Source organism: Lepidochelys olivacea (assembly GCF_965140295.1).
Source record: "Lepidochelys olivacea isolate rLepOli2 genome assembly, chromosome: 7".
Classification (NCBI taxonomy): Eukaryota; Metazoa; Chordata; order Testudines; family Cheloniidae; genus Lepidochelys; species Lepidochelys olivacea.
Genome location: NC_140417.1, coordinates 67641886 through 67658166, shown reverse-complemented (window position 1 = coordinate 67658166; position 16281 = coordinate 67641886). Strand labels below are relative to the sequence as shown.

At 41.3% G+C, this 16281-nt stretch overlaps 1 protein-coding gene across 1 annotated transcript in view; it reads right to left on the bottom strand.

Annotated features, from left to right (window-relative positions):
• Positions 1-16281, bottom strand: part of LOC311523304 (L-threonine ammonia-lyase-like) — a 92435-nt gene that overhangs the window by 25760 nt on the left and 50394 nt on the right. The window contains exons 2-4 of the mRNA XM_084633112.1: positions 11227-11569; positions 6065-6181; positions 3949-4190 (exon numbers count right to left, since the gene is read on the bottom strand). Of these exons, the coding sequence (XP_084489238.1) occupies positions 3949-4190; positions 6065-6181; positions 11227-11394 (527 nt within the window). The 5' untranslated portion in view covers positions 11395-11569. The remainder of the gene's footprint in view (positions 1-3948; positions 4191-6064; positions 6182-11226; positions 11570-16281) is intronic.

Here is a 16281-nt window from a genome sequence, read left to right as displayed (position 1 = left end):
GTACTACTAGATATGCTTCCTGAGGTCGCAAGTTCATCAGATCTCAAGTGACTTAAGGTCCCATCTGGTCAGTACTTGGATGTGGAGTTATACAAGAAACCCAGGACACTCAAAGAAGGAATGCTTGCAATTCTTCTCCCTCCAATCCACAAATGAATCCATGCTTCAGCATTGTTCTGGAGTCACTGTGCTATTGTATGTGTTTTCTTTCAGGAGAAATGTAAAGCTGATGTCCTGAAGACTTGTGGCTATTAAAGATCCCCTGCCACTAGTATGGCATTAATGTGGACATCATGACTGAATTCCAACTTGTAATTACTTACTGCTACCTAGAATTTCACAGGCAGTTTTATCTGAATATAAAGTTTTGTTTTCCCATCTAAAGTCTCTCCTGTTGGTTTTACTGACACAGAATAGCACCTCATTTGCACTCTGGAGGTGGAAGAGTAGTGAGCTTGACACCAACACTTCCAACTGAGAGAGTTTGCTTAGTAATTGTCAACAAGGATCATAACTTAGAGAATGGTCAGATGATATCCATAGCAGAGGAAGAAGGATAGTTTGTTGGTTAAGTCACTGGACAGAGACTTTGGAGATCCGAGTACCTACATAAGCTGCCTGTCACAGCCACAGTTGTGACCAGCATAGGCATTTGAACTAGAGTCTTCTTGGTTTAAGTGGAAGGCAACTACTGGCAGGAGACCACTCACTTCTGAGATTTACTTGACCCTAGTCTCGCAAGGTCCAGGTATGTTAACGTCCTTGTCACACTCTTTTCATATTTTTTCAATAAAGTGTGTGGATGATAGGGTATAGCTAGTGTGTGATGAGTACATCCACATGCGTAGTTTTTAATGGGATTGTAATTGCTATTTGGAAAGGCATTATGATGATTTTTAACAGTTTGGACTCAGAGCCTCAGGCACTTCAAGTGGGTTACAAATCCAAAGTAGAAGAATCAAATCTTGTGGGGGGTTTTGAGGTTTTTATTTTGGGTATTTTTGCACAATTGCTTACAAAAAAAACTTCCAAATATTATAAAACAAATATATTACAAAACCATGAAACAAATACTCCTGGCTCTCCATACAGAGCCTAACTTTCCAAAACACAAGTTACTCCCCAGGAAAACTGGGACAGGTGGGGTTGAAACTTCTGACACACACGCTCGGGAGCTCAAGAGGATGAGAAGCAGGGATGTCTCCTGTGAGTGTCCATTATTCAGGAATGCTGTTCAAAACTGCACCCAAAACAGCATGAGTCAGACATCCCTTTAGGGCACGGCTTTGTGTTTTCTTTTTAGTTTTGGTGTCTGAGTGATGTTTGTACGTGGAATTAGGTTTTTGATCACACAGAGTAATAGACCAGATGCCTTTGCTTTATTATAGTTGAGTTTTGAATTAGCCAAGGTGCTTAAAAGCCACATGGTGGAAGCATCTATATATTGTAATTGATATTTATAGTAATCAATTATAATTGCAACTTCTAAAAAAATTATCACAAGCATAATCTGTTGACAGCAGAGATATTTCAACCTGGGAAGATGCTTGTCTCAACGTTGCCAGATTTATAAACCGAGCTGAGACCATGATGTAAAAAACCCCATCAACGTTAGTTGTTATACATGATATGATATTCCAATGAAACAAAAACTTCTCACTGGTAAAAGTGGCATCCAGTCAAAACACAGGTCAAAATTAGTGAGAACAGGAGGAAAATGGATGAGTGGGGATTTAATACCTAAGGCTGTGATTTTCAAAGGAACCTAAGGAAATTTTAAATTCATTGTGGTTTGGGACATTTAACTCCCTTAGACTTCTTTGAAAGTTCTGACCTAAGACTATATATTCCATCTCGAGTTCATACATGGAACTCCTGCTGCCCTAATTAACTCTAGTCTACAGCGAGTGACATATTGTGAACTGAAAAGCTAGGATTTTCTGTAAATCTGTTCCAAAAATCAAACTAGAAATGGATGAATCAATTAGGAAAGACTTAAGTACCTGTTTCTTCCATCTATTTTACCATGTTGATTCTAAAACAATAACTCCTTACATTTTTTTGCATATATTCTCCCATTTTAAAACAATGTCCCCTAGATCTGGCCTTTCCAATGTCCTCAGACAGATAATCATGCCTAATTTTTTAATAATCCTTAGCTAGTTTAATACTTCAGTCATGTCACCACTTAATCGCCTTCTCTCGAGGCAGAGTCCCAGTTTTGTCAATCACTCCTCATATGCAAGACTCTCCATTCCATTAATTTCTCCTTGCCTTACACTGTATTCTGTCGATTGCAACCAAGAAAGGGACCAAAATTAAATACTACTTCATAAAATATCAGCACAATAAGAGTAGACTTATAGAATATGCCCCTCTTGACACAAGCCAATATTTTATTAGCCTTCTGCGCTTGTGCACACGAGATTGAGAATTTAACAGATGTGTCTAGCAAGATATCTAGATCTTTTTCCTCTTCCTAATTCAATGCCACGTATATGGCACTTAGCTTTGTCTGTCAAAACTCATCTCTTTGCCCTTAGACACATTTGATTTCATATTTCAGCTCTGACCCCATATACCCAACCAAGATCTTTCTGTAAAACAGATGCATCCTTCTGAGTTTTAACCATTCCCTCTCTTTCAGTATTACCTACATGTTATGATCCCAAGTGGGGAAGTTTCTTCCTAATACATGTTAGACAGTAGTTAGCAAGAGAGATTATACTCTTTTTTTTTTTTTAAAAAGTGTCCCCACCCAAGCAGTGATCCAAGCTAACATGGCCACTGCTCTGCACCTACCCTCACGTTACAGGGTACAAGACCTGGAGTTCTACTTGCACAAGCCTGCTCAGTGGGAAGCAGAGGGGTAAAAAGCATTTTTGTTAGTCATCTCCTACCCAGATTTCATTGGTTGGCATCTATAGCCAGCCTGTTGCTCTTCCTGTCCAATCCTTAAAAGACTCTTCTTCTTCTTCTGTCTGTTGTGGCTGCAGTTTCTCCACAGAGTGTACAATGCAGGACTTGTTGCTAATAGCTCCTGCTGACTAGTGAACACCTGGTTGGCTCTGGCATCTCCTTGGCCTGATGCCCAAGTAACTAGTTGCTTCTTTTCCTGAACTAGGTGGCAAGCTGTGGTTGGAAGGCTTCTTTGCCTTGGCCTGTTCTCCCTTGTTACTGCTCCCAAGCCACTGTTACTCAGACAGGCCCCAGACAGGTGGCTACAGCATTGTCCAGCAGTCTGAGTCTATAGCCATGGGGAGGTTGATGGATCATACTCTAAGATCCCTCTCTATGGTTAGTGTCCTCCAGGCTATGTCTCTATAGACAGAGGTGCAGCCTCGTGAGCTTTTGCAGCTTTCCGACTTGTAAGAGTGAAGCTTCTAGTGAGGAGCAGTGCAAAAAGTGGCCAAAAAGAGGAATCACCTGGCCAGTCTGGGAGATTTAATAGGTCTGAAATATGCAGAGAAACCATTTAGGTTTCCCGCCATTTCTAAGGACTGCTCCCATGATGAAAGATCTGCAGGATTGTGCTTTAATAGGAGCTCTTCCACCATTTTAATATTAAATGGTTAGATCTGCATCACCATATTCATGCGGTCCATCTAAAATATTTCTATGCAGCAAGAGGAGGAAAATAGGGGGTGAAACATCACTTCAAGTTTTGCTCTGAACCAGTATAAAAGCTCAATGTAAATTCCAACCAAAGCCACTAAATTTGCCTCATTTAGAGAGGAAACCATTCAAGAGTGCCAGTGATCATGGGCTCACCAGAAAAATGAAAATATGTCAGTCCAGACTCTCAGGAAGTCTGTCCCAGGCTCACAGGAAACTCAGTGTAACTTTTGGTGCGCAAGGGTCAAGCTTTACGGTTGTAATAAAATACGGCACCAAATGGGTTTTGCAAAGCTGAAGATTATAAACAATTATCTGATAAAACTTACTTACTCTTCGAGGTATAGATAGCCATTCTCTTGGGCCAGCCTCCTTGCGTGGATCTGGGAATCCTTGGCTGAAGTGCCATAAGCGATCACCATGGCACCATACTCACGGCACATTTTCACTCTGGCTGGCGAAGTGCTGGTAGACATGATGACAAATACTGGAATGCGGAGTTCTGAGGCATGGTATGCTACTGCCATGGAAAAGTTACTGTCAGAAGCCACTATCACACCCTTTCTCTGCTGCTCCTGCAAAACACATTTGCTTCTAGATCACACAGTGTCACAGAAAATGTCATATAAGCATGCAAAGATTAATGGTGGATGATTTCAACTGTCCTGTGATAGCCTTTTTAAAGTCTTCTTCCCCAGTGTAACATTATCAAGATATGGCACAGATATACAGCATATGCATCTCCGGGTGATCGAATGGCTTAAAACACAGGACTAGGAATCAGGAACTTTTGAGTTTGAATCCGAGTTCTAACATTCCCTGGGCCCAATCCTTCTCCCATTGAAATCACAGCCAAACTCAGAATGGTTTTAATAGATACAAGATCTAGTCCCCATCTCTGCCCTTGGGAAAATCACTTGACCTTTCTGCCTCACTTTCCCCCTATGTAACATAATGATGCAGAGTGGCTGTAAAAATCAATACTTCTAAAGTGCCCTATCTAAGCTAAATATTATTTCTTCTACAGATAGGTAACACATCTTATACAACAAGGGGAATAAAACCAATATTCAAGTACTGCTGGAATTCTCTCCAAAACCATTCACTAATCCAGGTTCTTCTCTCAGAATCCACACATAATTTGCGATTTCAACATTTTTTTTTCAGTCTACTAGTATATAATATGCATCAAGATCAACGCATTCAAACACCACGAATAAGCTCTAAAATCTACATGTGTCAAGGTTCCTTCCCCACTCGGAATGCTAGGGTACAGATGTGGGGACCTGCATGAAAAACCTCCTAAGCTTATCTTTACCAGCTTAGGTCAAAACTTCCCCAAGGTACAAAATATTCCACCCTTTGTCCTTGGATTGGTCGCTACCACCACCAAACAAATACTGGTTACTGGGGAAGAGCTGTCTGGAAACGTCTTTCCCCCCCAAATACTTCCCAAAACCTTGCACCCCACTCCCTGGACAAGGTTTGGTAAAAAGCCTCACCAATTTGCCTAGGTAACTACAGACCCAGACCCTTGGATCTTAAGAACAATGAACAATCCTCCCAACACTTGCACCCCCCCCCCCTTTCCTGGGAAATGTTGGATAAAAAGCCTCACCAATTTGCATAGGTGACCACAGACCCAAACCCTTGGATGTGAGAACAATGAAAAAGCATTCAGTTTTCTTACAAGAAGACTTTTAATAGAAATAGAAGTAAAGAAATCACCTCTGTAAAATCAGGATGGTAGATACCTTACAGGATAATTAGATTCAAAATATAGAGAACCCCTCTAGGCAAAACCTTAAGTTACAAAAAAGATACACAGACAGAAATAGTTATTCTATTCAGCACAATTCTTTTCTCAGCCATTTAAAGAAATCATAATCTAACACATACCTAGCTAGATTACTTACTAAAAGTTCTAAGACTCCATTCCTGGTCTATCCCCGACAAAGACAGACTATAGACAGACCCACAGACCCTTTGTTTCTCTCCCTCCTCCCAGCTTTTGAAAGTATCTTGTCTCCTCATTGGTCATTTTGGTCAGGTGCCAGCGAGGTTACCTTTAGCTTCTTAACCCTTTACAGGTGAGAGGAGCTTTCCCCTGGCCAGGAGGGATTTCCAAGGGGTTTACCCTTCCCTATATCTATGACAACATGCTACAAACTTCTCCTTCAATTATTCCCATAAATGGTCATTAAAAAAAGCCTGTTGATTTGTCAAATATAAAGATATAAGTACAATGTTTTCATGAATTTATTCACAGGCATGTCTAGGCTGCGCAACCCAGCAGTATCTGAATACTAAATGAGGAAATACAGCAAGCCAGGGAGGGTTTACAAATAATAGGGTCACCTTTAATTTAATAGCATGAAGTTGCCCGAGATTAAGCATGTTTAATTTTTTTTTTTTTTTGTTCTTTATAGGCTTGGATAATTTGGCATACCTGCTGTAGAGATGTCAGCAGGTAAAGCACACCTCGCTCCTTCACAGATCCTGTGTACTGAAGGAACTCTTTCTTTAGATAGATATCCATTCCATATTGCTTTGAAAGTCTAGAATACTAAAACAGAGGAACATGATTATGTTGCTGCGGTATTTTACATGCCTACCTTCCAAGTCAGTCTTTCACTTGCTTTACCACAGCACAATCATTAGTCAGTTCCAGCAAAATATAAGTATTATATATTGCCATTAAGAATACATGATGGTCCAGTGTAATTTCCAAGATTCGTGGGAGTTATGTAGATCATCCCAAACAACTGTCCATAAAACATTTACACTGCACCATTATGTATCTGTATATGCCACATATTTTACAGCAAAAAATAACTGAGGTGTTTTAGAGTAATACTTAAAAGAAGGTTCTAAGTTTTATTTTTCACTTCCTTCCTTGAATGGAGCCACCTTACCTTAATACCACACGGGCATCATCTCTCACATGGATATGGATACCTCATGCAAGTTTGCGTTTTTTTAATATTACTTTTTTATATACACATCACTACATGAACAAAACTGCTTCTCTTGCCACCGAAATGCAGTCCTCTGGTATGAATGTGACAGTTATATAAACAACATACAGCAACTTTATGAAACAAGGACCTGGATTTCCACCAACTTAAGATGGGCTTAAGGACTATGGGTTTGCAGGATCAGGCCCTAATTTAGGACAGCAAATGAAGAGGGGTTGTGTTATTTTAAATATATAGCTGGACGATATATATTAAGTCTCTCAGTCAAAATTGGCAACCCTATGTGCAATGGGGCCCTGTTCTCAGCTAGGGCCTCCAGTTACTACTGTAACACAACAGCATGCACGTCAAGAACCAAAGCAATCACACGAACTTATTGCTACAACCCTTTACATCTGCATGCACACTCACTTTCAAAGTTGGTATCTTTATGGAAGATGGTTCAATTGACTGGAGAGATGCTGAAGCATGTTATATTCTATCCTTCACATCATATTATGCTTAAAAGCCTCAACAATTTCCCTCAGGCCCTGAAAATATAGCTAGAAAATATATCTCTAATGACCTCTCCTTAAGTGGTACTTTGGAGAAGACATTCATTGGTGTATAACATGATGGAGTGACGGTGCCCCATGGAAATATGCTTATGAATATATGACATAACTGGAATATGTTTTATGCTACATATGCCCTGTAACATATCTATGTAAAGGTTATGATCTACTGAATCTAATAATCCTATTTGTATGCATGTATCATTTTTGTACTCAAACTTATGAATACTGGCTTGTTTTCTAAACAGCCTGAGTAGAGCATTTGGTCAGCTTCTTGAGAAAGGAATGTGCAAATTAGGTGCCCAGTCAAGAAACACTTAAAGGACAACGAATCTTGTAAGGCTCCAATCCACGTAAGAAGTCTACCTGAGGACATTCAAGGAAGCATGTGAACCATGGCTGCCACCTATTAGTTCTGAGTCATGCATGGACAGGTGACTTGCCCATGTGACTCCAAAACTCCATCTTGGAGCTGGACTTTGCATAGGAGAGAGGAGGGGGTCTTCACCCACACAAGAAAGTCTATTTAAGCCTGTGGAAGACCCCTCCATTTGGTCTTCAGCTGGCTAAGGAGATAGCCTCTCCACCCCCAAGGGTACCTAAAAGAAACTGGAACAAAGTACAGTAACTGCAGGGGGTGTGAGTGCTTGCTGGACCCAGACTAGAAGAAGACTAGTCTGTAAAAGGAAGCTTACTGGGTGAGGTTTTTATCTGTATTCAGTTTTCTTAGACATAGACTTGCGTGTTCTATTTTATTTTGCTTGGTAATTCACTTTGCTCTGTCTGTTATTACTTGGAACCACTTAAATCTTACTTTCTGTATTTAATAAAAATCACTTTTTAATTATTTATTTAATTAACTTTATTAATTAACCAAGAGTATGTATTAATACCTGGGGGGGGGCAAACAGCTGTGCATCTCTCTCTCTCAGTGTTATAGAGGGCAAACAATTTATGAGTTTACCCTGTATAAGCTTTATACAGGGTAAAACAGATTTATTTGGGGTTTGGACCCCATTGGGAGTTGGGCATCTGAGTGTTAAAGACAGGAACACTTCTTTTGTTGCTTTCAGTTAAGTCTGCCACTTTGGGGCACATGGTTCAGACCCTGGTCTGTGTTGGAGCAGACGGGCATGTCTAGCTCAACAAGACAGGGTGCTGGAGTCCCAAACTGGCAGGGAAAGCAGGAGCTGTAGTAATCTTGGCACATCAAGTGGCAGCCCTATGGGGTTTCTGTGATCCAACACGTCACAGATGGGTTTGCCTTTTTCAATTTGGCCCAAACAGAAAACATGTTTAAAACACATTGCAGGCAATTAGATTGCCCAGGGGATTGGTAATAAGATGCAGAACCTTTCGCTTCTGTGTTTCTGGCTCCAGTCTATCCAATGCTAGCAATGATGAAGTCACTGCCACCTGGAGGCTGGCAGATGAGTTGTAATGAAACCACTCCCCCCGCTCCCAAGTTCATGTACCAGTACACTTCCTTGTGCACAGGTATCCATATCATGTGGAACACTACCACACTGGCAGTGTCTGTGGAGAGGCAAAGGATGAGGGAAGACTCCAATTTACAGATGATCTCACTAAGTGGGCAGTCTCTTGATAGCACTGTGAAGCTTGCTCTACAGTCACTTTTGCTGAATCTGTCTGGTTCCTCATGGCTTCCCACCCTTTTGGAGTCCGAGTAGGGTGACCATATTTCCCAAAGGGAAAATGGGACACCACATGGGGCTAGCCTGAGTTGCTCACCCGAGCCCCCCTCCCTGGGCAGGGCTGGCCAGAGCCGCTCATCCAAGCCCTTCCTGCCCCCTCTGTGGCACAGGGCTGGCATCACTGATTGCCCGAGTCCTGCCTACCTCCCACCTGAGCCATGCCCCCTCATGAGGTCGGCATCACTGCTTGCCAGAGCTCTGCCTGCCCCCTACCCAAGCCCTGCTTCCCCACCTTGCATGGGGCTGGCATCACCACACACACACACGTTCCTCCACACCCCACTTTGACAGAAGTGGGCATTTGCCCCATTTGCTCTTGCCAACTGATCAAAAAGGGACTGTCCCAGGCAAAATGGGACATATGGTCACCCTAAGTCTGAGCAGTAGCATTTTCCACAGAGGTAAATGATTGTGTGAGGTGCATGGAAGTGAGAGCCCAGGCTATCAGTGCACAAGGAGTCAGTGCAGCATTTAAATAGAACTTGCCATTTAATATATTCTTCCACAGTTTTACTTCATTAGTCACTGGTGCCTTTTTCATTCTTTTTTTCTGTCCTAACCCCCCTCAGTTATGCTCAAGTCTGGACTTTATAAAGAATGGTGCTTACATAAAACCTGTAGCTTGCCAGAACTTTTAAGGCATCTGTGTTCTGTGGATTCCTGTGACTTAAGCTGTATTTTGGAGAGGTTATATTAAGCAAAACAAATGTTAAAAGCCATAGAGATTTTTATAACTAGCCAAAATCAGTGAGGAAATGGTAAATTATTTACATGTTACATACCCAGCACACAAAAAAAAAAAGTTAACTCAGTTCTAGTGTTTTCCTTAATGCAGTTGTAAATCTGACAGATAAATACCAGCTCAAGTCGTTGAGCATAATGAAACATACAGAATCCATACACCCAGCTCACTGGCTCCAGTACAGATGCTTATCTACTCTTCCTGGAATATTCACTGCACATAAACAAAAACTTGACATGTCAGCACCAGTGTTCAATTAGGCACAGAATCTAAATGGCCCAGACAGAGAAAAAATGGAATAGAGTTCTCAACAGTACAGATAGGGAATACCATGCAAATCAACCAGTTTGCCTCTACCTTACACCATTCCAGCTAATACCTGATCTACCCAGTTGTTTGTACCTCTGCAGAGATGAGGTCTCCCTCACTTCCATTGAGTCCACTCTACTGCCCACTTGCATACAAAGTGTTAGAAAACTTTAGCTGTGGGCATCATGCCACTGCTCTGTCTAAAAGACAGACAGACAAGACAGGACACAATGGGAGACTCAGGGAAAGAAGGTGGCTTAAAAAATTTCTCTGTTTTAAAAAAATAAATCTACTTTTCGTACTATCTTTCTCTCCACCGTGAGGCAGTGTGGAATGGTTAGGAGAAAAATAAGGGGGTGAATTGTGTTCCCTCATGTTATTTCAGTCGTTGGACAGTAGAAATAGTGAAGACCAACCTGATTCTTACTTTGTTGTGGCTTAAAGGAAAAAATCAGACCAAAGCAGAAAACACATGGAAAACAGAGAGCTAGCAAACCTGAACTATGCAGGCTTATTCAAGTTTACCTAGGGAGCAAGATATTTGGGCTCCTGAGGACCCAATATACACAACCCTATGGAAAAGGCATATGCATCTTGTGCTCCATACCTCCCCTGCTCGCTGCCTGCTACTTACAGAATTTAACCCTGCAAGTTTAGAACCACGTTTGTTTTACAGATCCCATGATGTTCAGTCCCCATTTGGATCGCTGTCTCCAACACACAGTGCATGCTGGGTTGTTACGCTGGAGCCATCACCTCAACCCCAGAATACCTGACTTTTGCTTCAGCCATATAATGGGTCAGATAAGCGCTTTATAAAGGATGTGGCAAAGTTTTACATAATTTCCATTGGTATATTGGTTCTTAATCATTTTATTTTTTAAACAGATTACACAGTCATCTGCCACCAAATTTAAATCTGAGGCTCTGCTGAAGAAAGGCTGCCTGTGAAGTGGAGAGTTTATGTGCTTGAAGAGCTGACATAGCCTTCAGTACAATATTGCTGAAAGGGACAACAATACACAGGTTACTGCTGCAGAAGTGAGAAGATACTTGTGGCAAGCGTTTTCAACTAGGTGCATAATGAAATAGTATCCTTCATTCTACAGGTCACTGTAACCAATTGAGAATTCAGGATGGTGAAAAAAACAGAATTAAAAATTAAACATTGGCTGATGTCAGCTACTCTGTTGGAAGGATCATCCTCCTATAGAGATTCATCTTCTGCTATTAATGCATGTCCCCCGATCATTTCTGATTAACTCCCATAAGAAGAGAGAGATTCAGAGAACAAAGCATTGTAAATACCATACCATGCAGGGGGTTTTCTGGACACCACTCTGGATTTTGAAAGCTGCAGCACTAATATCTTCAAATCGAATCAGCTTATTGTAGGTTGGCTGGCTGCTTCTACTGTTTGGCTGAGTGACTGGGTCAAGGGCATCTCTGAGCAATTCCTCGTTGTGGCTCACTATCTTCATTTCCCAAGTCTTCACGTCCCCATTCAGGTAGTCCTCCTCCCCAAAATCTTTCAGTCTCTCGGGGTTGATGGATGGTGGTCGCTGCCCAACATGGCCATTTCTAATCGGCCCCTCCTTACAGCAATGATGTTCGTAAGGTGTTGGGGCATCTTGTTTTTTCACTTTCCGGTCACTCCTAAGAAAGAATGAGAAATCATCTTGTGAGAAAGCAATGAAAGTCTGTATGATTAAAAGATTGACATCTATTGTTTAAGAAGGACACCACGCCTCATCTTCTCTTTCACTCGCATGCCTCAGACAGACAAAAATTAAGTTATTAATGGACTATCATGTTCCTTGTAGATAGAGAGCCCACGCAGCTAGCCAGCTGGCACAGTAGCCCACAGATACCTGGGCACATGAATAAACCAAGGAATTATCATTCCCTTGCTAATGGGGATGTACCTGTGCACCATATGGAGCTAGATTTTCATGAGTGCTCAGCACCAATAGCTCTAATTTGTTCAGTGGTTGCTGAAAAATCTGGTCCTGTGTTTGCAGCACTACTGAAGTCTGGAAAAAGACAAATGGCTGTGACACAGCACTCCCTTAAAGCTCATAATAGCAGTAACAGGTGTGATTATATCATACGCATCAGGTGGCTGCTTCTCTGCTCTTAGATACTTGCAAAGTATGCAGTTAGCAGCCATTATCTGGCATGTGATGGGGATGGGCTGACTGCAACAAGAGCTAATAATTATGCTCTACTATGAAACCAAAGGACGACAGCTCCTAAGCCCCAATTTAAAACATTCTGTACATGGATAAACACTTGAAAAGAGGGGAGAAATAAAGAGAATTCACCCTTTGGGACCAATCAGAAAAAAGAAGAAAAAAAGGATGACAACTAAAAAATGCTAACACCGTACATAGGCATAGGTTGTGCCAGTGGATCTCCAGTCTCTTATTAGCTTCTCTGAGAGATATGCACATAATGCACAAGTGTAGCTACCTGAATTCATTCATTCATTCCTAAATATTTTTAAAAAATAAGTAAATTAGCAAGTCATCAAATCAGTCTTACAAGCAGTTAACCAAACCACCAAACAACCTATGCCGATGTGTAGAGCCAAATTGAGCATTCATTTTCACCGGTAATACCCATGGATTTCAAAGCAGTTTCATAAGCAGAATCTGACTTAGTCCCAGGATAGGGACTATACTTTAAACTAAACTATACTTTATTGCCAACATTAAAATAAAACCCTCACTTAAAAATATGAGGGGGGTGGGGAAGTATACATTTAAAATATTAAAAATTAGTGACCTTGGTACCAGTGATCATGATCTGGTTACGTTTATTTTGTGCAAAAAAAATATGGCATCGATCAGTAATAGGGCCACTTTTCCAAAACTTAAAGCAATTGTCAACATAACTGACCAAGAACATAAACTAAAAAAGGTGGGAAGTTTTAACAAAAATTAATGGATGGCCAAAAACCCCACAATTCCAGACATAAAAAAAAAGTTACACTGGGCAAAAAGTTGTCCTAGTTAGAAGAAGATGGGGGAAGTGGCAATAAAACAAAGAATTTACATATAAAGAGGGGAATTAAACAGCAATGAATAAGTGAAAAATTATAGGCAACTGATAAGGGAAGCTAAAAGAATAAGTGAAATATCAGTAGCCAATAGGTTTAAGATAATAAACCAGCATGATTTAAACATTAGGGAAAAAACCCCAAACCTAGGTCAGGTATAGGTCCATTGCTAGATACAGATGGTATAACTGTAAATAGTAATGTAGAAAAAGGTAGAAATGTTTAATAAATATTTCTGTTCTGCATTTGGAACAAAGCTGAAGGATATAGCCATCCTATATGATGCTGTGGATGGAATAGAAAGGAACAAAGGAAGCTGTGAAGCAGCATCTCCTAAAATTCAACATTTTCAGATCAAAAGACCTGGATAACTTACACCCAAGAGTTTAAAGGATTTAGCAGAGTTCTTAACCACTAATGTTAATTTGTAACAAGTCTTGAAAAACCAAATTCCAAAGGATTGGAGGATTGCCAACTCAATTTCAACATGTCAGTCCTAGGTACAAGAATGCAATGGTTGATTTGAGACCATCAACAAAGACTTAGAGGCTAAAATTAAAATTAATGCCTGTTGGCATGGTGTCATGGAAGGTAGGTCAGATGATGACAAAAATATTTGCTGGTAAAGTTTACAGCTAAAGATTGGTGGGGAAGTAAGTAATAAGAGGGCAGGTTACTGTTGTAAAGTAATCTGAACTGCCTGGTTAAATGGTCACAATCCAACAAAATGCTTTTTAATACAACCAAATGCAAGGTAGTACACATGGGAACACAGCATGCAAACTATGCCAATAGGATGGAAGACTCTTGGAAAACAAGCGTCTCAGAAGGACTTAGGTGGGTCATTGTAGATAATCACCTCAGCATGTGTTCTCAGTGCAATGCTGGGGCAAAAGGGGCTAAATATAAAAGTGGTATATCAAGTCGGGAGGTGATCTTGCTTCTGCACACAGCATTGGTAAGAGTAATGCTCGACTACAGCATCCACTTCTGAAGTCTGCTCATCAAGAAGGATGTGGAAATATTAGATAGAGTTCACAGGAGGACACCAAACATTATCCAGGGGTGAGAACATACATTAAATGTGAGGCTTAAGGAGCTCAATCTAGTCAGTTTATCAAAAAGAAGGTTGCGAGGTGACTCAATCACTATGTATAGATATTTACACACGGAGAACACAGCTGATGGGGATGGGGGAGCTTTTCAGTCAAAGGAACAACAAGATCCAGTGGCTAGAAGTTGAATTTAGACAGGTTCAACCTTGAAATAAGACTCAGTGTTCTATCAGTGAGGGTTATTCAACATTGAAACAGTTCACCTGGGGTGAGTCCTCCATCTCCATCACTTGGAGTCTTAAAAAGGAGATTTGGTATCTTTCTAAAGTATTTTCTTTAATCCAGCCTCTGGGAGAAATGCTGTCTCCTGGCCCCGGTGTGCTGGATGGTGGTGGTGGTGGGTCTTTTCTGGCCTTGGAATCTGTAAATCTATGAATCTGCTGTTCGTTCTCAGCCTTCACGGGCCATGGAGAGAACAGAAAGCTCTGCATTGGCTTTGCAATGCTCATAATAGTTACAGCTCTACATTATGACAATGATTCTAATCAAATCTCATGCTTCAAGACTTCAGCTGGTTGCCTGCGGGGGCCCAGGAAGGAATTTTTCCCCCTGCTGCACAAGTGACCAGATGTGTTATGGATTCCTCCCCACCCTGACACCTTCCTCTCAAGGACTGGTCTCAGCTGGCGACCGGCACCAGATGGTGTAGGCCAGTGCTCTGATATGGTACAAAGAATCCTCTTTCCTTGGCTAATCTGTATTGCTCAAGGTCCAACGAATTGCCAGATTTGGAGCCATAAAGATGTTTCCCCCAGATTGATTGGCAGGGACCTTGGGGTTTTTTCCCCCCCTTCCTCTGAGCCTGGGGTGTGGTTCACCTGCTGGGACCAGCCAGGCATATCTCATACCACCATCTCCCAATCATTAAAGGGGCCTTGGGCACAAGTGGCACCTTGGTCTCTCCTGTTCTCTGCCTGTGGCACACAGCTGTTCAGTCTCCTGAGGATTGAAATGCTTTAATCTAACTCAAGAGGTTGGGCTCAGTGTAGGGGTATCTGGGTGAAATTTAATGGATTCTGATATTAAATTTGTAATGAAAGAGGGGCCAGGGCTCAAGCAATTTTTTTACATTAAGAACGGATGCAGGAAGCCCACATGTGCCAGGGCTATGAACTGCCAAGCCTAGAGGTGTTGGGGCTCAATCCTGACACAAATTAAGCACGGATAGGAGGTTAGACTAGATGATCTAATGGTCCCTTCTGGCCTTAAACTCTTTCAGTTCATAGTTTCATGAAGTACTCAGAGGTACGGTGGTCTAGTAGATTGATCACTGAACTGGAACTCAAGAGACCTGGGTTCTATTCCTGGTTCTACTATCCTGCTGTGTGAAATTGTCAAGTCACAGCACTTGTGTGTGTATTTTTCCCCTCCTCCCATCCTTTGCCTGTCTAGTCTACATAGATTGTGAACTCATCAGGGAAGATACTACCTCTTATCAGGAATATGGACAGTGCCTAGTGCAATGGGGCCCCAAGATTGGTAGGCACATCCAGGTACTACTGTAATGCAAATACAGAAATAATGAATCTGAGGAGCATATAGTACATTCCCTGGACTGGTTGTATTCTCAAAATTACATCTTCATTTCACTCGAGACAAATTTTTCATGGGAACTGCTAGGTCATATTAGCAAGGCTAGTTTTATCCTCTCTTATCAGAAGATATTTTTATTATTATTATTATTATTAAGTGGGACAAGACCAGCATTCCAAATCATTATCTTTACAAGTTATTTGTTGGAGATCATAATGTATAGCCCTGTGCATGAATTCTCATGGATTGCAGTCCCTTGAACAGATAAAGGCCAAACTTCCAAACACGCCTGGAATTTAGGAAGCGACTTATGGAGGGAAAGATATAAAACAGAACAGCAGCAATTGAAAAGATAGGAGGTAACTCCCTTGCTCATACTTCTAAGATTTCAGTTCAAAGGACTGAATGATTTGTAAGGAAGGTACAGATACTAGACACACTCCGATTTTTCTATTGCTATTAAAACCCCCCACAAAAACTCTGTTAATTAGCTCAGACTGATGTAGATCTGAGGCTATGATGCGAGACTCCCATCATGCATTCATGCCATCAAATGTTTTTCTCTATAAGAGAAGAGGCCAAAAGGGCAGATTGGGGATTTTGGCCTTATTCCTGGGATTTCCTTGTTTTGGCCCAGGAAAGGGCTAGAGAGAGGTGGA